We start from the raw sequence: 21329 nt of genomic DNA, 5'->3' as shown, positions 1-21329 counted from the left end.
AGCCGGCTGCTGATTTTACATGCCAAGGATTTTGTTTGGCTCTCTCAAACTGAGAGAGAGCTTTTAGAATAAATTAAGGTGTTATTCTCATGTCTCTGGTTAATTATTTTCACTCCATAAGTGACTTATGGACTGAAATTGTTTAAATGTGTAAGTTCCTCCACTGCCATGAGAAGGCAGAGCGAACAAACAACCGACTCCACAGTGAAGAGCACAGTTCCTCCACCCTTCGCTCTTCAGTGACAATGTCAAGCTGGCCCAGTCTCTACTTTGATCAACAGACTCACACACAGGGCTCAACACCAAACAACACTTCAGACTTTGCAGTCTGTGTCACTTCATCAGCTTCTCTTTTCATTACGGAGGAATTCTGCCCGACTCTTCTTTACAACGTTGTTTCAGTTCATTGAGATTTACGGATATTTATTTATGCACAGCTCTTTTAAGGTCCTAAATTTCAATCAGCTTGAGATCTGGACTTTAACTGGGTCATTGCAGCACATTGATTATTTTCTTTTTCAGTCATTTTGTTGTAGATTCCCTGCTGCACTTTGGAACATTGTCCTGTTACATGACCCAATTTCAGCCAAGCTTTAGCTGTCAGACAGATAGTCTCACATCTGACTCTGGAATAGTTTGCTACAGAGGAGTTTAAATACTGTACTCTCCCCGAAGGGCTATGGCACTGGAGGATTCAGGTTAACACACTCCAGAATGCTTCAGACCAGCAAGCTGCCAAAACTTCAGCTTTTATGAATACACTCACACTTGCTGATGATCAGTTAATCAAGTGCATTTGATTAGCAGCACCTGGCTACAACTTACACTCTTATCACCTGTGAAAGCAGTAAGAGTGTACTCAGTTTTTCACAGGACTGTGAGATCGTTTTAAGGCAAAAATCCCTTAAAAAGTTTTCTTATTTACCCCTGCAAGCCTCTACTCCATATGTTATCCCAGCGTGAGATGACCTGGTTCTGCTATGGAAACTCTCTGTCCTTCCACAGTCAATTTGAAATTCCCAAAAATTCAAAAATTGCTTTCACATGATTCTCATTACATGTTAAGTGTTAGCCCTGCAACAGACTGTCAACCTGCTGGCTGGCTGGCTGGCTGGAGCTGTGACATTTCTACTTTCTTACCTTTCCTAGTTAGCTTTTGCCTTAAAACTAGGTCATTAGTGTCACAATGACCCAATGAAAATATTTTGCATGTTTTCTGAACCTATTGAAACACCAACAAATTAAGTGACATGTAGATAAAAGGTGCAAAAATACATGCATGCAAGCTATGGTCTAATAGATCCATTTGTGTGACATTACACATCTTCCCCCGAGAATCTACTGTATCAAGTCATCATTAGGTCCTTGTCTCACAATCCCAGTGCTATTAAAACAAATCCCACGACCAGCAGGAAGCCATTGAAGAGGAAAATGCAGGTTTACAGTAAGATATGACCAAGGTCTACGAGAGTCTTTGTTTAGAAAAGAGCTAGCCAGCGTTCTGATTACCCGTCCTTCCGACTCACTGAAGGTCAAAGATTTGAGAGGGTAGGTTTTAAAAGATAAGTGAAAATGTGACTCAGCCAACTGCTGGTCCAACACAGTACTGCTGTTTTTTAATCTGACTAGACCGTGTCTCCACGCCTCTGACTTGCACACCTGATTAATCATTAGTTTGGACAAACCTGGAAAATGTCCGGCAGCTTGCGGAGCCTGGAGCCTTTGGAGAGCAGCAAAGACGGCGGGCCTTGGCCAGTCACATGATACAGGTACAGCTTGAACCAGATGGAGCTCACCTCAGGGATGGCTGGGCCAATGTGCTACAAGGAGAAACAAATACACACACGCACTCATACATAAGTTTACAGAAGCAGAACTAACGCATGCACACTGGGCAGTTTTCCCATCTCATTCCTCGCATAAACTCACACTTCACATCAACCTAAAAAATAACACAGGCGCATGACAATAATTGCGTCCGTGTTGTTCTTCTGTCTGAGGGGAAACTGAAGCTGCTATTAGAGACGTGAGAAGAAAACAAAGACAAGAATTTGGTAAATTCCACTTCACTGAGTCGCAGCAGTGTTAGAATAAGCAGCAGCGTGAATGGCACAACAAGAGTTTAACTTCTTTCCCTCTGTCTCTCTGAGCTCAGCTAGAAAGCTGGAGTGTGGCCAGGCAGAGGAATTACTGGTGAGCCTCGCCTCCTTTCCTTCCCTTTTCTCTGTGTGTAGCCTTGTTGTTGGGGCAACTGCAGGCTGAGCACTCGGAGCACACACACAATCACAAATCAATCCCGAGCGCATGAGTGTGTACACTACAAGAGAAGGCAAACACAACCAAACGGACAAACTCATTAACTGTCAGCTAGAACACAAACACACACACATAAACGCACTCAACATGTACCCAAACATCCCAGCATGCCAAATAGCAGCCCTTCTGCTCTCCTTCCTTCCAGGCATCATACCTGAGGGGTGCAGCTGCTGATGGGTCTGATCTCGTTGCTGAGCGGTGCCATCGAGACCAGCAGCTTGTAGTTCTTGTTGAGGACGCGGCTGCAGGTGGCCTGGTCTAGACCCAGCAGGCTCTCACAGCGCAACATGTCCAAGGGGAAACCTAGTGAGAGGAAAAACATGAGAAAATCCTGACTTACTTCCTAAACAGGCTAATGCAAATGTTTATGCGCATTAAATTTGTAGTGTTGTCTCAGGATAGAGTATTTCTTAACGCCACAGCAAAAAATTTGCACTCCACTGAACTGTTATGGTGAACTGGGAGCTTTGTTCCAACCATGTCCTGTCATCATGCACTGTGGGTAGTGACTAAAATAATGGGATTACAGATATAAATGAGCAAAATAAGAGTTGGCCTTGTAGGGTAGCTGGGCTCAGCTGTATAGATAGGGTGATGAGCTTGGAAAGCATGGAGCAGAGGCCATCTGATTAGGATGCCTCCTGACTGTTCTTCTTTGGAGATTTTCCAGGTGCATCCAGCTGGGCTGAGATCTGGAGTTTTTTATAATAATTATAATAATTATTTCTAAGTGTGGATGCTTTAGACAATAATGTGGTTGATGATTGAACAATTCAATTCAATTCAATTCAATTTTATTTATATAGCGCCAAATCACAACAAAAGTCGCCTCAAGGCGCTTCATAGCAGAACAGAACAAAGATTTTTTTTCTTGCTTAAGTTTTCAAAGGATATTTTTGGCATCCTTGTATTTAAAATCCTTGTATCTTGCAGTGGAACCTATTGAATCTAAGAAATGTCTGTGATATTAAAAGGTAAAAGACATGAGGGCTGGTTTAGCTGACTAGGTGAGCAGACGATCCATGTGCCATAAGACCCCCTGAGCCACGGTCGGGGCGACCCGACCAGTAGGCGGTAGGGGATAGGGTAAAGTGCCTGACCTCAGGGGGTTGGGAAGCGTATCTGTAACCGGAAGGTCGCCGGTTCGATCCCCGATCCCCTGGTCGTTGTGTCCTTGGGCAAGACACTTTACCCTACCGCCCTACTGGTGTTGGCCAGAGGGGCCGATGCCGCAATATGGCAGCCTCGCTTCTGTCAGTCTGCCCCAGTGGCTACAACCGTAGCTTGCCTCCACCAGTGTGTGAATGCGAGAGTGAATGGATAGTAGCATTGTAAAGCGCTGTGGGTGCCTTGAAAAGTGCTATATAAATCCAATCCATTATTATTGTATTTGTATAGCGCTTTACTAGTCCATAAGGACTCCAAAGCGCTTTACACATTCACACACTGGTGATGGCGAGCTACATTGTAGCCACAGCCACCCTGGGGCGCACTGACAGAGGTGAGGCTGCCGGACACTAGCGCCACCGGGCCCTCTGACCACCACCAGTAGGCAACGGGTGAAGTGTCTTGCCCAAAGACACAACGACCGAGACTGTCGGAGCCGGGGCTCGAACCGGCAACCTTCCGATTACAAGGTGAATTCCCAACTCTTTAGCCACGATCGGGTGAAAGATAAATAATTTCAAAGATGCATAAAGTGACTTATATTTAATTAACAAAACGGGGATTAATAATCTACAAGATTTGCAAATGTTCATTCTGACAGTGTCAATTGTTTCTGAGTGTTTTGTTGTAAAAAGTGATTTACCGCCATAATAACTCTCATCATTAACTACACCTGTAACATGGAAAATGGCACGCACACTTCAACTTTCTATTCTAATCATTCTAATACAGTTATGAATGGCTGGTCCAATAATAAAATAAAATAAAATAAAAAGTGTAACGGCAACCTTCGGTCCTTCTTTGCCGTTTCTGCAGGATGTAAAGTTTCTGACTCGTGCTGTTGTTAACTAGCTCGGATGCCTTCCGGTAGCAAAAACGAGGCGAAGGAAAAAAGGGGCAAAACATTTATTTTCCTTATAAACCGAAATGTACAAAACAAATGCCTCTGGTGGGAGCTTTCCTTTATGATACAACAAAAAATAACATTAAAACGGCGACGGTCAAAAAACTGTTGCTCCACATCCTGCTCGCTTAGCTAACCTTTTACCCACACCCCTCCGCATGCGGGCCAAATACACACCCCCTTAACGACACTTATCAACACTTTACAACAACAGACTAACAAAGCAGGATTAATTTATGGAGCACAGCCGATTACATTAAAACATAAAATGATCAAGATTATAATAGAAACTTAAAGATCTTGACAAATACTTAAATATGGCATGGACTTGGCTCCAACAAAAAGTCTCCTCTGACTTTACCAAATGTTTTTTTTTCTTTGCTTGACAAATTTCCTTCACTTCCCAAATTAACAATGATCATTAGACTCTTTGGGGGATTAGTTTAGCTTCAGCCAGCAGGCTCTTACTGCTCTCACTCCTCAGCTGAGCAGCAGCAGCATGAGGAGCACACAAAGATAAGACAATCAGAAAGGAGGCACACAGCCAAACCAAACAAACAGCATCTGGTGGTGCAATGGAAGCTACACAGAAACTCAGAGGCTTGCTTTGTCGATGCTGGAGGACATACTCTCTTCTGCTCCCTCTAGAGACACAAGCTGAACAATACAGGTTTACTCTGTGTACATAGTTGCCCTTGTCTTCAGTATTTTCTGTGAGCATATTTAAGAGACAGCAGTGAAGGCCAAAAGAGACAATAGTGACAGATGCCAGCCAAAAGCAGCACAACCTGCAACTTCTTCTTTGTTGAAAAAAAATAAGTAATCATGTATTGATTTTCTGAGATCACAGAACAAGTTGCTGAATGGAAGACATTTACCATTTTCTATAACTGCAGTCACAGCAGCTCAGAGTACTTTCTTAGGTAACAGAGTCGGGATAAAAACATGAACTCCTGATCAGCTGAAAACAGACCACCAGACCCACTGATGCACTTCATAGCTAAAAGTTGTACTGTGTCACATTAAAAGGGAGCTTATTATAATTACTTCAAGCTCAGTGCTTTTGTTTTTAGACCCTATTATGACAGTGTAACTTTAATATTTGACATTAAAAATAATCATTGTTTATTTTATAACGGTGCAGCTCAGCTCATTTTATCTGAAAAAAGCTGCTTAGCTCTTCTTCCTGTAAACCATCTTTGTGGCTGACACTTGTAAACAGAAGGTTTGAGAGGATTAGCCAATTACAGCCAGAGCTGTGTGTCTGAGACCTGATCCCTGAGATGACCACATTAGGGTCATCTCGCTCTTCTATCCCATTATTATGATTTAAGAGTAAAGAAAAAAACACTGTGTGAAACCAAATATTTAAAGCAGGCTGAATCCTGAGATTCTGGCTCACAATGATTATGAGCATCCACCACTATAATTATAACAGTAATTTTATGGATGTAACTGTAGCTGTAGATAAGGTCATCTAATAATCAGAGTTTTGGTGTTTCAGTTCATGCATGCCAAAAGCAAAGATACTGATCAAGTTTCTCTCCATGATACTGAAACAACAAAATCAACATATTATACTAGGGCTGGGCCATATCATACCATTCACGGTAATACCAGTATAATGTTGGGCAACGATAAGAAAATGAAATATCGCGATAGAATATGGGTAAAACGGGCATGCGCAGTGCCTTTGTTTACATACGCACATGGCGGAAAAAGCATGGCGGAGACGGGGAATGAGGAGAGCGAAAGTGGATTGTTGAATGAAACGGATGAACCAGAATTGGTTTGTTAAAATGCTGCAACTTCAGTGGTGTGGAACTGGTTTAGCTTTCGTCCGTCAGATACACAACAAAGCACTATTTTTAGTAGCGCATGCTAGCGGGCCGTCGTTATTATCGTGTTTTTTGCAAAATACGGCACACTTAAAATCAATCCTTTGATTTTTCTGAAAATCGACAGTGCCTCTTATAATCCCGTCTGCCTTATGTATGAATTCTGGTTGTGTTTACTGACCTCGAAACTATTTTATGTGGTACACGGCGCTCAAAAATCTGTCAAATGTGTCAGTACGACTTTGCTAAGCTAAGCCGCACCGCTTGATGGATTGTCGAAGCATTACGGCTATATTAGGCAGGAGCCTCGCGGAGTGATACGTACTGTGCTTCAACATAATATTACCGTATTGTGTGTGTATAACCTCTTTTTAAGTTTTGTGGATATTATACATAGGGATGGGTATTGATACGATTTTCATGATTCTGATTCCATTTTCGATTCTGTTTAACAATTCGATTCTTTATCGATTCTTGTTTTTAAAAAAGGAGAACACTAAGGTCGATTAGCTTAGAACTTTGTTTTATATCTTCTCTTTGAACAAGATAGAAATTTAGGAGTAACATGGCCTTACAAACCCAACAGTGAGGTCTTAAGAGATCCACAGCCTACGGCTCTTCAATGGGGTGTCACAGGGTCCCCGGGGAAAAAATATTGTGAATGTAAAATAATAAAATAAATATTCTTCTGTAGCAATAACAAAGTATAACATAAATTATTCAGTAGCAATTACACAAGAATATCCAGTAATGTCCCTGCCTACAATTAAACACATTCACTTACTGAAAATCTGAGGCATCTGCTGTGGCAAATGGGTACAAGCCTTTTACCACAAACTTAGTCACTGCTCGGTGACATTCGTCTATCCTGGCCTGAAAGGAGACGCTAACGGTAGACTGCAGCGAGAACTGCCAGCATCTGAGCCAGACTCTGTCTGTCTCTCTCATCATGGTCATCTAAATGCACAGTAATGGCAGGTTTTGTAATAAGGCAGATCGCGCTAACATAATATGCACTGTTAGTTGATTAATTACCTGCTGCATTAACGGGAGAGGACGTGCAAACGTTACCGCTCCTGCTGGGTGAAGATTCACGAGTCCGGAGTGGAATTAAAAACATGACATTCATTTAAGGTCATCGTGTGTTTTGTGAGCAAATGCTTTTGCATATTCGTAGTGTTTCCTCCCTTAAATGAAATATCTACTTTGCAAGTATTGCAAGTTGCCCTGTTGTCATCCGTTCTCGTAAAGTATAATCAAACTTTTGAGCGTTTGAGCCGCTTAGGCGCCGTGTTTCCTGCCAGGTAAATGACGCTCCGCAACGTGGTGACGTCATTCGGGCGACTGGAATCGATAAGGGAATCGTTTGCAAAAATGGCAAACAATTCCAAGGAATTGAAACAGTGGGAACCGGTTCTCAACAAGAACCGGTTTTCGATACCCATCCCTAATTATACATGGTTATGCTGAGGATATGTCGGCCAGTTTCCAGTGGAAATGCCTTTTGGTTAAAGTGTCAGCAAGGATTTGCATTTGCACGGTAAAATTTTTATATAGCTTTAATGCACATAAAAAACAGCTGCTTGTTTAAGTGAAAATACATTGATGGGGTTTTTTGCACTAACAAAGTTGTGGAGTTGTAAAGTAATTTGTCTAGCGTCAATTATATCGACAGTTATATCGTTATCGCAAATTTTCAAATGTATATCATTATAAATATTTTTGGTCATATTGCCCTGCTCTATATTATAAATAGTAACTCATTTAGCTCACAATCGACCACAGTTCATAGGTAATTGTCCTTAAAATAACAAAAGTGACCTTGCCTTTGAGCACACTTCTGGATGAAGACCCATTGAATGATCACTGTATACAATTTTTACTAAAAATCTGACCAACACTGTAAGACGGGTAGCCAGTCTTGTAAACTGGGGATGGACGGGTGACTGGTAACAGACCCCGTGTCCTCGTCAAAGTCCTCATTTGAAAATAAAGGCGGTGTAACTGCATAATTACCTATGTTTGGAATATCAGGTCCCTGGTCCTGAGTGAGTTCTTTGTTGTAGCGCAAGAAGAGAATGGTGTTTTTCAGGGTCAGAGCATGGTCAAAGTAACGCTGAGCCTCGCCCTCTGCTGTGCTCTCCACCTGAGAGAAACAGAAATGAGTGGAGAAGTTCCAACTCAGAGTTTGTGTGACTGTATTCAGATGTCTGCATGTAGTGTTTGATGTCTGTACATACATGTGTATTTGTTGCACCTAGTTAGCATCCTCTCAATTCAAGCTAAGGTTTTGATGAGAGATTTTCTGAAAACGAGAAAGAAATTCTGATTTCTGGTCTCACCTTCTCCAGCTCAGCCAGGAAGCTGTCGAGAGTCTCATCCGACAGTTTGCCCACTTCAAACATGGTCACAGCATGACTCTTCAGGTTCTGATAGCATGACAACAGAAAACGATTAGATCAACAGTAAACATCCAATTTTTTACAAGATAAGTTTTGTTTTTTGTTTTTTATATGACTAACAGCAGTGATAATGATACAAACATAGTTTGAGGTACCTAATTGCTCCAGATTTTGCTACTCAGAAATTTAGACACAGAGATTTTATTTTTCCAAAATAAAAAAAAAGTACATTCATATTATAGTTCAGACTGAGGCAAATATCCCTCTGCACCATTCAGCGAGCAGCAGAACTCACATGCATGAGCAACACTGCATTGATGAATATTTTCCCTCTGAGAGATCACAGCACAGCCACTGTCTTTATCTTATGATTGTTACCCCACCCTACCCCACTTCCACTGACGCAAAGCCTTCACGTCCACACTCTTTCACTTACCGGCGATAAGTTGCCCATCATCAGGAAGGCTGTAAGGGTCGAGTCAAAAAGGAAGGCGATCCTCTTGGTGGGTGCAGCTGGGATGCTCAGGCTGCTAACGCTACCTGTGTCTGCTACAGAGACATAAAAATATGCTGTACCACTCATGCATACTGCAGCAAGTCTAACAGCACAGCTACATGCGAGTTATTCTTTTAAAACTCACGAAATAAACTAGTGTTTTTATGATTAACTGCATTTAGAAGATGAAAACGAAAGCCTCTCTCTATCAAACAGGCCTGATTTACATGGAGATGTGATTGATCAACAGTCACTTATATGACAATATCCACTAAAGCAAATTTAACAGTGCCACCTTAACATGTAAAACAAAGTTTAAATATGAGAATGTTTTAGAGAAACACCTATTAATGTGAGAATGAGTTTCAGAAACATGACTGAGCTTTCTTAGGGATTAATTAACACTGCTGCTTCAAACTTCTGAAGTAGCAATCATAAAGTGCTCCGTGTGCGCACATCAGCATTTGCATACACTGCAGAATATGCCTGTGTGTGTGTGCATGTGTATACAGACCTTGGTCTTCCAGGCTAGTGGTGTCTGTATCTGTGGCTGAGGAGCCTCCCTCCATTACAGGACTGCCCTGCTCCCAGGACAGCAGCATCTTCTGGGGGTCCATAGTGCTCCTACAACAGTACATAACAGTACACAGTACATAAAGGACACTGTCACCACACCCTAGTAGTTCATCATGTCCTAAAGCTGGGGAAATTAAAACTCATTAAACATTGATGGCATTGAATGTTTATAAGAATAACGTTGGTGTGTGGCGGTTTCTGGAGTCTCAAATGCTCGAAGCTTCAATTAAAATGTTGGTTTTTCGTGCGCTCAACTGTGTAAATGTAAAAATGTATTTCAACAAATTGCACTACACTGAGGTTTCAGATGGTGTTTCGCTGACTGACCGATGACAACACATACTTGAGCCTGTTAACAGATGGGGCGTTCTTCCAGGTGGGGTGGAGCTGGTCTGAGCTGAACACCTGACCTTTCTTCACGGCGAAGCCGAGGCGACAGTACATGGACACTGCGTTCTGATAAAACACAGGAGAAGCACACGCAAATGATGTTTGATCCCACAAATAACATATCTGACACCATATGTACACTTATCAGCCACTTTATTAGGTACACCTGTTTAACTGCTCCCAGTCACATGGCAGACACGTAACGCATGTATGGAAAAACGTTTCCTGGTTTAATGAGCCTCGATTTCTGCTGTAACATTCAGATGGTAGGGTGAGAATTTGGTGTAAACAACATGAAAGCATGGATCCATCCTGCTTTGTAAGGGTTCAGGCTGGTGGCGATGATGTAATTGTGTAAGGGAGACTTTGTCTCTCACTTTGGATGCTTTAGACCCACTAAGCATTATTTAAACACCACACATCTGATTATTGATGCTAACCATGCAAGACCCTTTACTGCCATTAAGGCTGTTCTGAAAGCAAAAGAAGTCCAACCAAGTGCTGGGAAAGTGTATCTAAAGAAGTGGTTGTTGAGTGTGATAGTGATACAACAGAGAGAGATGCAATAATAAGGTAAGAAAAGAAGAAAAGTGGGTTACAGATTTTGCTCTAAAATGTCTTGAGACCGTCACCAGAAAATTTGTTTTTTTTTATCTCTCTCTTCTGGGAAACATTTCTTCCCGCATGTGTGATGGTGCAATCTCTGATGACGACATCACCCTTAGCTTTACCGCTGACATTTTTCTGACTAAATTTTCTTTTCTAGTACAGAAATCCACCCTGCAGTAGTAAGTGTAACTCAACAACTACGCTGTCTAGATTCAGGCAGTTATATCCATACAAATTACAAACTTTTAAAGAGTTTATTAGCAAGATATTTTAATTTAGACCTTATTTAACATTTTAAGCTAAACAGTAAATTAAAATTCCTGAAAAAAACAACTGTATTGTCAAAAAAAAAGTCAACCGTTTCAGTGCAAAGATGGACAAATGTCATAAAAACGTGTAGCCCAAGAAAACCAACCCCCTCAGTTTGAATGGCTTTAAGAGGATTTGAAATTACATTGTCAAATTATACTGTAAGCAGAGATGCCTTGTGAGAGTCTCCAAGTGACTAAAAGCAATCTGAATAGTCTTTTGGATGATGCTCTTAGGGAGAAAAAAAAGCAATTACTGGCTGCTGACTCAACTGGTCTCAAAAACTGAAGAAAAAAGAAAGGTAGTACAGCTGTACTGTACAGCTGTCTGGCCTTTTCATTATTTCCTCCACTTCTACAGTCATCAACTCGCCATGCTGTTAACTCTTTTACTCAGACATGAGCATAGTGAGCTTGATTGCTTTTCACACCTTTACACCCGAGAGGTGCAGGCTGAGGTCAACTAGTCATCCTCTTATCATATCAAAAGAGGCCCTGGGAGGAAGTTTCTTTCAAATGACTTAGGCCATGAAGTGATTATTGCACAGGAGGAAAGTTCAAACTCAAGTCAGGATGGGAAAAGTTTCTGCACAATGGAGACCTCTCAGACATCTCAATCATCTCAGAAGCTACAGGCCTTCTGCTGGAGACTCGCTTTAAATCGCTGCCTTCAACCACTTCTCCTAAGTGCTGCTTTTCAGTTGCACCAATGAGATGGGACCAAGTGATGATGGAGTGCAGCTCTCCACACAGAAGGTCATAACACTGTGGCAGAATTTAGGTCCGTGCCTGATAGAAAGTGAATAGGAAACTGGGGGAGGGGGGGGGGGGGGTCAAACTAGAGCAGCAATTCAACAGGAATGATGCTGCTCAGCCCCTCTGGTGGAGTCATGGGTCATGATGGATCTAATCGTGGCACTCAGATACACGTCTGCGTGAGTGTGTATCCAAACCGAAACGGCCAAATTGTGCTGAAATGTCTCCTCACTTGGCTACATATTATCAAAGCTTTTCCCCCCCTCAGAGTTAGTCTCTGAAATGCCAAGAAAACACAAATCCGATGTGATAGCTGCTTATCAGACAAAATGCCATCACCCAAATTTCACAACGTCACATCCTTGAAAAGCAAATTCCTATTTTTTTGAAACATATTTTTCAAAACAAGCTGCTCCCTTTCTTTCATTTAGTCTAAACGCTGCTCTGCCATGTGTCTTTGCAGACAAAGAGAAGCGAGAAGTACGTTTAACAAATCTCTTCTAAAGCAACAGTGGAAGCGCAGAAAATCACTTCTGCATTTTTCTGTGAAAATTTTGAAAGACATATTTCTCAGATCTACCGTTTCCCCATTTCTCTTCTGAAAAACTGCACTTCAGTTACAGTATGATGAGCAGATGCCTACCTTCACTAAGTCCAAGTCGATCTCCAACACATTTGCCAGCTGGGAAGCGCAGAGGGAGGCAGGATCAGGAGACACAAACAAAGTGTTTGGTTGAAATGTTGATCAATAAACAGACACACACACTCTCTTACTATGATCGCAGCAGCCAGAGGATAATGAAACACATTTCTAAAGCCTACCTCTGCTACGTTTGTTTGCTCATCGATGGACACAAAGATTTTGTACAGAAGCGTTTCAAAGTAATCACCCTGGACCCGGTTCATGACAAACCCTTCCAGTGGGGGCACTGAAAGACACAAACAGTAACCAACAACTGTTCACCAACTCTTCAAACACAGAACTGTTTCCGTTCCCTTCTTTTTAAATACACTACAGTACTGTGCAAACGTGTGGACTGACCTCCTCATTTCCCACATTGACCCCACACTGCTTCAACAATGTTGAGATCCGAGCTCTGGGAAGGCCAATCCATGCCTGATTGTGTTTCCCAATGTGTGTTTTTCTATGCAGCTATGAATTTACTTGACTGACACTGTCATACTGAAAAATAAAGCTTTTGTCAATCAGATGTTTTCTAGACGGAATTGCGTGGTGGATTAAAATCTGATTTATAATTCCATCAATTTACCACGACAGAGCCTCCACCGTGTTTTAAGCCCTCGCTGATTTGAGCATCACAGACCTGTTGCCACTGATTTTCAGTCCAGTTCTTGTGTAATTTGACAAACCTCAGCCTTTCCTCCTATTTGACAGCTATCCTTCCACTGAGACCATTTCTGATGAGGCTTCAGTGAGCAGTAGATTTATCAACTGAAATGCCATCTATCAGGTCCTGTGTCAGGTCTTTGCTGGATTTTTCCTATTTCTTGAAGACATGGCTTGAAGATATTGTTTGTCTCGTGCTGGGATATGCCAGGTTTTCAGCTAATAGTTGTTTGGGAATCATCTTGTTGGTGCAAAAACACACAAACTGTGTCATGTTTGACATTTTTCATTTTTCGACAATAGAAATGGGAACGAAAGAAGTGTTTTTGGGACAGGCCGACAGTAACAAAATAACAAAAGATACAATTTAAAATTAGCTCTTCGCTCAGCAGCCTGGTATGTGTAGACACATATTTGAGTTAGATGCTTTTTTTGTGCTTGAATGATTCACAGATCAGGTGTTAAATGGCTTAACAAACAAATGCATTCTGCTGAAAATGGTCAGTTACAAGGACTGGAGTAAAAATAAGTAAAAAAGCTGCCAATGTCCAAAAGAAAAACTTTTGCCAGAGAGCCTTGAGAATTGTTTCTTAAAAATCACTTGAAAAATTATAAGAAAATCTGGTTTCTTTAAGGAAAACATAAAGAAACTCAGGTTAACTTGAAACTTTTGCACAGTACTGTGTCTGTAATACTCTTATAACACGTGATTTCAGATTTAGACAGCAAACTTTCTTAGCCAAATAAAATAGAATAGGGATGTTTAAACACACACACACACGTACCTGAGATGCAGCTATCATCAGATATGGGAACATCTAAGTAGATGAATCCCCGGTTGTACAAGCCTACAGCAGAGAAAAAACAGTATAAAATACTCTCTTTGTATATTTGCTGTTGCTATTTCCATGTGGAAACTAATATTATGACAGAACCTGTGCAGTTACTGCTTCATCAGAGTAGAATAATAGTATGCTGGAAAAACGTCAACCCAATAAAAATCTCATCAGAATATCTACACATATTCAGATTGCAAAGTGTCTCAGTGCATTTTATTCTATTTGTTGCCACTCAGCTACCAGCACTCCTGTGTAGAGGTTCATCACACTCAAACTGATCTCTAATTAACGTCTAAGTTGCAATAACACAACCTTCATCCCTGTGTTTCACCTCCAAAAATCAGTCCAACACACTGAGGTAAGACTGAATCTGTTCTTACTATAAACAACTAACAAGATTTAAACATTTGCCACCTAATTTATGGTTGAGCACGAGCAAATAGAACTGAGTATTTTGCTCACTTAAGACCACGTTGTACTCCATGGATCCTGCCAGCTGAGGACCAGAATCTATCATCTTATCAATGGCTTTCTTCTCAGCGGGAGAACAGATCTGCAAGTAGATCCAGTAAACAGATGACATTAACACACACCTGTACCACAGAAATATGCTTCAAAAAAGGGTTTTAAAAAAAAGCACACATGGTAATCCATCTATATATTATGTGTTGATTTCTGTTTCTTCATTTTTTTTGTGGAAAAAAAGAATTGTTAGAAGAATTTGCTCATTTATTTTTTAGGTTGAAAACAAAAACATTACACCGGTAATTCTTCACCGTCTTCACTACACTCATTTCATGTTGTTCCTTCTTCTCTTCATGTGTATGTTATCCTTCCTATGGCAAATAAACATCTAAACAGACAGAATTACGCTAAACTTCCAACATGAGGATCCAAGCTTTCTCATCCTCCCTACCTATGTTCACCCAGGTTTCTTTGGACTGTCTGTACCTTAAACCACATCGCTGTATGTATTCTGTACAGCTGTAAAGAGCTTGAGGCAAATATGTGATTTTTGACACTGAGCTTCCTATGAAAAAATGACAGGGTCTTATTGTACATTATTTAATTGAAACAAATCAAGAAGAAAAGAGTCAAATTTCTGTCGCACCCTTATGTCATCCTCGGTGATGTAGCCTGTCTGTGCCACCCACCACGGCTCCACGGAGATCTCGACTGGTTTGGCCGGCAGTAGGTCCCGTGCTGTTTTCCTGCGGAAAAATTTCTAAAGGTGGAGACAAAGATTATTAAAGAGGGCTCAGCAATTAGTAGGTGAAATGAGAAAAGTTAAAGATATTAATATTCTAACTACAAAGATGGACAAACTAAAGAAATATCCACTTGCACCCATATGTACAAATTGTTAAGATCATCTGTGAAGATGATTTTATACTTTAAATTGCAGATTGGAAGACGATAGTATTAAGAATATGAGTTTTAAAAGCATTTGAACATCACCCATTAAATACATTCTGTACCACTCTTATGACTCATTTTCAGGCCATTTTTACACCTATAGTTTGATTTTGTTTAACTTGTAGCTTTTTCTTGTGGTCTGGCTTCATTTGATTTCATTTCACAGAGCCAGTATGTGTCACTACAAACCATGTGTGACTGTTTAGTCTGCTTATTGATTAGACATGTCTGGAGCAATCAAAGTAAATAAAGCAAAAAGGAGAATTTACTTTAATTCAAGTTGCTAGTCCGTACTGACTTTACTAACCATCTATGGTACACTGTCGGGCCCTAGATTGCAAAGTATACCTGGCTTCATTCAGCTTAAACAGACTAAAAAAAGCACAGGTGTAATAAAACACATTAAAATACATATTAATGACATCTTACTTTGGAGGACCTGCACTGGTTCATCAGGTCGATGTACTGGTTTCTCCCTATGCCAAGTAGCCTTAGACCTGTGGGATGGTTGGAAACATGAGCCAGTCAACTTATCACAGGTGTATAAAATCAAGTCTGCCTTTACCAAAGATTGTGAAGGAATGAGTTTCCCAAAAGAGTTTACTAAATTTAAACGTGGTACTTTTATTATTGGATTTGCAACAAGTCCCTTTCTGAAATTTATTCCCCCCTAAATATTTAACAGGTGTTATAAGTGGTATTATTGTAACGTGGAAGTTTTTAGGAACAAGAGTGCAGAGGCACATGGTGCATAAAAGTCACCAACGCTCTCCTGAATCAGTAACTGCAGTTTCAAACCTCCTCTGACATTAAAATCAGCACAATAACCGTGCACCAGGAGCTTCCTGGCATGGATCTCCATGGCTGAGCAGCTCCTGTCGGTGTAATGTGTAGGAGGCTCAGTACTTTTGTCCAGTCTAACCTGGCTGCAATGATCCTGCAATATTCAGTCTGGCTTCTTGTAATTACAGATTGACCTAAGAAGTTCGTCAAGAAGGAAAGTTTGAGAATCGGTTCCTTTTTAGTGTTTTTCCAACTTCTTTCAATAAAAGTTATTTCAATAAAAAAAAAACCTCATGAGGTTTGTTCAAAGTTTGTGCAAGTCCAAACAAATCCCAAACAAGTCCCACACACCTTCTCCAATACAATTGCCTGACACACACACACACACACACAGGCACACACACAATCCATCCCCCAACCGGCAGACAGAGATAACAAGAGTAAGCGTGTGCATGCATATTTATTTCTAATCAAACGAACACATTTTTTCTGAATCTGAGGAAATCTGGGCCATGTAGCAAAAAGTTTCATGTTACACTAAAATATTCAAATTTGTCTAAAACTCCCACCTCGTCCCCTCCCCTCCCCTGTGCTGCGCTGGGTTGCAGGGGGCAGAGTAAAACGTGCAGGGACAGGTGCCAACGCAAACAGGAACGAGTAAGATCGCAGAATCCTACACTTGCACCCTGCTGCTACACCAAGACACAGACACAACACACAAACATCCACCCACGTAAAATTGTCTCTCACACACTCTCACTGCCTCTCCATCCTCCCACTTCTGCATGACACACTTCCAGACTTCCTCCAGAGAGATTAGTGGAGTGAGGCCCCTCCGAGTACGGCTACGATTGCCTGCTGGCGGCCTTCTGCTTCCACAGCATGAAGGTCCTGCACTGCCAGGACTCAGCCACTCACTAGTCAACACCAAAGCCCATTTCAGCTGACAACTAAAAGTCAACCAGTGCACGTGACTTTTAACTAATTTTAATCAGGCTCCACAGTCATTTCCCAGAAACGCGGGTCCTCACAAATGAGGCCATTTTTTAGGGGGAAAAGCAATTTTTATTATAATTAAATGGCATTTACACCAGCCAATTAAAACCCATGGCAATGCTCTGGTTTGGTTATGGAAACACAAAGCAATTATTTAGGTTTGTTATTGAATTTAATAAGCGGGTTACAAAAGCATTCCTGTAATAAAACAACAAACCCACAGCAGGGTTTGGGCTTTGAGAGAATTAACAGCAGTTTTACTAAGAAGCCTTAAACCTCCAATATTCATGAACCAAAACACACTAAAAACACTTTGAATAATGAGTCGAGAAAACTGTACAGAGACAAACAACATGTGCTACTCATGCCTAAAAGCCAGGGTGCCAATCTTCATCTTTATCATCAGCTTTTCAAAAGCCAGATTTTCTGAGAAACATTTTTGACACGTTGCTTTAATTTATCTTTCAAATGTGATGTGTTACACAAGCTGTCTCCCCTAAATAGAAAAAAAGAAGTAGAAATTAAGTAAAATAAACTGCCAATTATTTCTGCTTGGTGTGAAAAATGACAGAAAATAAAAATGTATTCAGTTTTTAATTAATAAAAAGGGGGGGGGGATCAGGACATGCTGAAATGCCGAAACAAATGAATGTTTGCCAGAAGAAATTACTTACACGACTAACTTAATATCAAAATAGCTGCTGAATAACTTTATTTCAATCATCTTAGAAATTAGTGAGAGATCAGTTTTGATACAGGTAACACGAGTACAAAGGAAGTGATAGGCATCAAGAATAACACAGAAAAGCCACGCAACCAAAAAAGATCTGTAAAGCGGTTTGAAGGGCCTCTCCAGTGAGCTCCTGACTCTTGTTCTCACCCCTAATCTTCCTAAACTCTGGATCCTTTAATAACCATTCAATAACAAAAATAAACAATCAATAAGAAAAAAAAATTAACAAGAACTGGGAAAGTTGGGGAGCCAGAGACAGTCAAGCCATTTTAAAAGCGTAGAAGAGAAGAAAAATAACTCACAGTCAGCTGCAGTAAAGTTGGGCAAGGAGTCGTAACTCTTCTCACTGTTCATAATATCCTGGAGGTGGAAAGAAAAAAAGAGGAGAAATGAGAAAAAAAGAAGAATTAAACTAATTTTGTTCTCCCCTTTCTATGTCCCCTGTCTCTGATTAATAACAGGATTAGCAGATCTGAGCAGCCGTGCTAATTTCGACTCCAAGTTTTCATTAAGTGCTTACGACGGATTATCAGAACATGACATAGCCTTTGGCAATTTAGTGGTCAAAATTAAAGCTCAGTCAAGTTTGGTTTAGCGTGCAGCAGAAAGTGGGTGAAACCCCCTCTCAGTGAGCTGAAAAATAAATGCTGTTCCTTTATGTGTATTTATAGGTTAGGTAAAAGAACATTAGCCACATCTGTCCTATGAAATGGGAAGTACACTAAATGTGGAACAATCGAATGTGACAGTTAGTATCTGCACGCAGAGTTGTGGTAATGGAAATACATCTGAGAGCAGGCTGTATAAAGGAATTACACCAACTATGTAGTCAGCCACAAAATTGAAGTAATTAAATTACAAATGCATTATTTTCCATCTACAGTCCCGTGAACACAAGGGCTCAGTCTTCGCAATCTAAATGAAAATGCCAAAAGTCAAGGAGAACCCTTCTCCCTGACAGACCGACTCTCTCTGCTTTATCAGTGAGTGTGAGCTGTCATGCAGGCAAAGCTCAGACTGACTGCAGAGCAAACAGCAAAGATTTTTCCCGGGTGTGTTTGCCCTGGGATCAATCCTGTGCATGGCCCTGAGCTGGTAGACGAGGCTTTACTAGACACTGACTGACACCTAGTGCCTGACTGATGCCAGATCTGGGGAACATAAAAAACATAGCATATTCTTCCCTAAAGCTACACAATGTCTTATGACGTCCTTAATCTTACCTTTTAGGTTAAAAATGAACCAACACACAATCATTCTAGCCAGTGACAATACACCCATTTATCCTTTATGCAGGGTGACCATAACAATCCAGCACATCTACTCAGGTGTACCAAACAATGCCGTATACTTGTACTATTCATGCAACAAAAGCACATTGAACTAAACAGCTGGGAGCTGTGAAAAGCTCAGATTCCTCTACTTGTATTGGTCTTTTGGATTCCTTGTTTTGTCCCTGCAGTTCCTGCACTCATTCCCAGGGATGCCAAAAACTGAAGACATTGTTCATTTTAAATGAACAGAGACTGCATGTTTCCAGTCAATTAGAAAACCTTTGCCGTTGAACAATAAGTATGTCTGCTCTGTTCCTCTGGGTTTACCTGCCCCATTGTTCTAAAACCAACGGGAAGTGACAGAACGACAGATGTTGTGAAGAGGCTGTTCACAGAGATTATGATAATGGGAGCAAAGTTAATGCTCTGGTATTGCACTCTTCAACGCAGCATGAGTTGCTTACCTCCATGATTCCTATGTAATACGAGAACGGGGTGACTCGTAGCCCTTTGACCATGATGTCAGACAGGTGGTAGGGGTACAGCATCAGGTGGTCCCGGCTGTACTTCAGAAGCTCCTCATAATATTTGCGCTCATCCTTCCTCACGTGGCGCACTGCTCAGAAAACAAACAGCAGTCAGAGTGTACATACAGAAACAATCTCTCTACATCAACACCACAACTAAAGTGATTCGATGTAATACATAATGCACTTTATTATACAGGTACATACACATGTTTAGCCACTGTATGATTTTCAGTTGTATATTACCTTTTCAGGACAAATATGAAGGATAATCCTATGATCAACACCAAAAGCAGAACAAAACATGGACAGAGCTAATAAGACATCACCCACAGGTGAGTGAAGTCCCATTTGTAACCCGTGTGCTTACTGTTTTTGCTGTAACTTTTTTTGAAACCTGACATAATGAGTGAAAGTTGGTTCTAAATGGGAACCAGAGGACACTGCATGCTCACTCGCTAACTGACAAGCAGGATCCAATAGCCGTGGCCTGGTTTATCCTCCTAATTATCACCATAATTTACAAAATAAACTTTGTGTTTTGCTGAATTTGCTTTGAAAGCAGAGAGTGGGATTACAGTTCCATCAGAGAAGTGTTTACTGAGGTCACAGAGCCATGAAGCGTAGTGCTGTTTTCCCATAGACTTTTATGAAATCAGAAGTCTTACTGCAATGATAAAATAGCTTTGGGGTATGTTTCTCTGCAAGGTGAGAAAGTTTTTGCCCATCATCAAGCACTCTCTGGTGGGGTTATATTTATCCCGCCACAAACCGCTGTCTGTCTTTTAATCTAACACTCAAACATCATGTAGCTCACCCTGTATGTTTACCACTGCTGTGTGTGTGAGGGGGGATAATATTGCTCACCTAGGTTATTGCGGAATCGCAGCTGGTTGCGGATGCTGTACAGGAGCACTTGCTTCTCATACTCGCGCTGAGAGTTCCCCAAACTCTGCAGAGAAAGGAAAATGCCCGGGTGAGACCACATTAATGTGTCAGGGAATGAAACCAAACAGGGCCTCTTTTAAACCTCCTGTTCTCCAACTGTCTGTGAAATATTTTTCCATGCTGGAATATTTCCTGCTATTAGATGTGATGTCATATGTGTTGAGAAACGTGTGAAACCATATTAACTGCAAAGATGCAATGAGGGATTTGAATTTGACACAGGCTAAGAGGTAGGCAATAAAGCAAGAAGCATCGTCTTGTGCTTGATTTTGGTAGCACATACCTACAGCATACTTCTAGTTACTTACAAGGCCAATACACCGATTGGTATTGGACCAATAATGACCTTAAGCAGATCAGATATCAGCAATGACCTGTCTGATCCTCAATGGACAGTTTATGTGTCATGATGTAATCCACAGGTTTTAGAGCCACGGTAGCCCCTGGATTCATGATAACACACATAAAAAATGAGAAGAGATATTTTAAATTAAAGGAAAATTAACAATGGAATTGGGGCATAAGCTTAATATTGTATCTAAAGCTGTTATGAGCGAGAGAAAACTTGTTATATTGTGCACATCAGGCCAGATGTGTACACCAGGGGCCCCTGGAGTCTCACTGTTTCTGATGAGTAATCCAACTTTTCAGAGGGTGTATGAGGATGCAGCAGCTCAAACTGCTCACCCACCCACCTCCTCTT

General features: G+C 41.0%; 1 protein-coding gene across 2 annotated transcripts in view; it reads right to left on the bottom strand.

Annotated features, from left to right (window-relative positions):
- Nucleotides 1-21329, bottom strand: part of fam91a1 (family with sequence similarity 91 member A1) — a 28433-nt gene that overhangs the window by 6426 nt on the left and 678 nt on the right. The window contains exons 2-17 of one of the 2 annotated variants that reach the window (XM_085147746.1): nucleotides 20546-20630; nucleotides 19616-19767; nucleotides 18180-18237; nucleotides 15795-15862; nucleotides 15061-15174; nucleotides 14412-14502; nucleotides 13896-13958; nucleotides 12585-12691; nucleotides 12406-12444; nucleotides 10043-10155; nucleotides 9638-9747; nucleotides 9064-9173; nucleotides 8568-8654; nucleotides 8242-8371; nucleotides 2471-2619; nucleotides 1686-1820 (exon numbers count right to left, since the gene is read on the bottom strand). In XM_085147746.1, coding sequence (XP_085003872.1) covers nucleotides 1686-1820; nucleotides 2471-2619; nucleotides 8242-8371; nucleotides 8568-8654; nucleotides 9064-9173; nucleotides 9638-9747; nucleotides 10043-10155; nucleotides 12406-12444; nucleotides 12585-12691; nucleotides 13896-13958; nucleotides 14412-14502; nucleotides 15061-15174; nucleotides 15795-15862; nucleotides 18180-18237; nucleotides 19616-19767; nucleotides 20546-20630 — 1611 coding nt within the window. Of the gene's footprint in view, nucleotides 1-1685; nucleotides 1821-2470; nucleotides 2620-8241; nucleotides 8372-8567; nucleotides 8655-9063; nucleotides 9177-9637; nucleotides 9748-10042; nucleotides 10156-12405; nucleotides 12445-12584; nucleotides 12692-13895; nucleotides 13959-14411; nucleotides 14503-15060; nucleotides 15175-15794; nucleotides 15863-18179; nucleotides 18238-19615; nucleotides 19768-20545; nucleotides 20631-21329 lie in introns of both variants that reach the window. The other variant, XM_085147745.1, reaches the window with a different exon arrangement.

The sequence above is a fragment of the Neolamprologus multifasciatus genome, chromosome 22 (genome assembly GCF_963576455.1).
Source record: "Neolamprologus multifasciatus chromosome 22, fNeoMul1.2, whole genome shotgun sequence".
Classification (NCBI taxonomy): Eukaryota; Metazoa; Chordata; class Actinopteri; order Cichliformes; family Cichlidae; genus Neolamprologus; species Neolamprologus multifasciatus.
The sequence above is the reverse complement of the archived record's forward strand: the minus strand, read 5'-3'. Positions and strand labels throughout refer to the sequence as shown.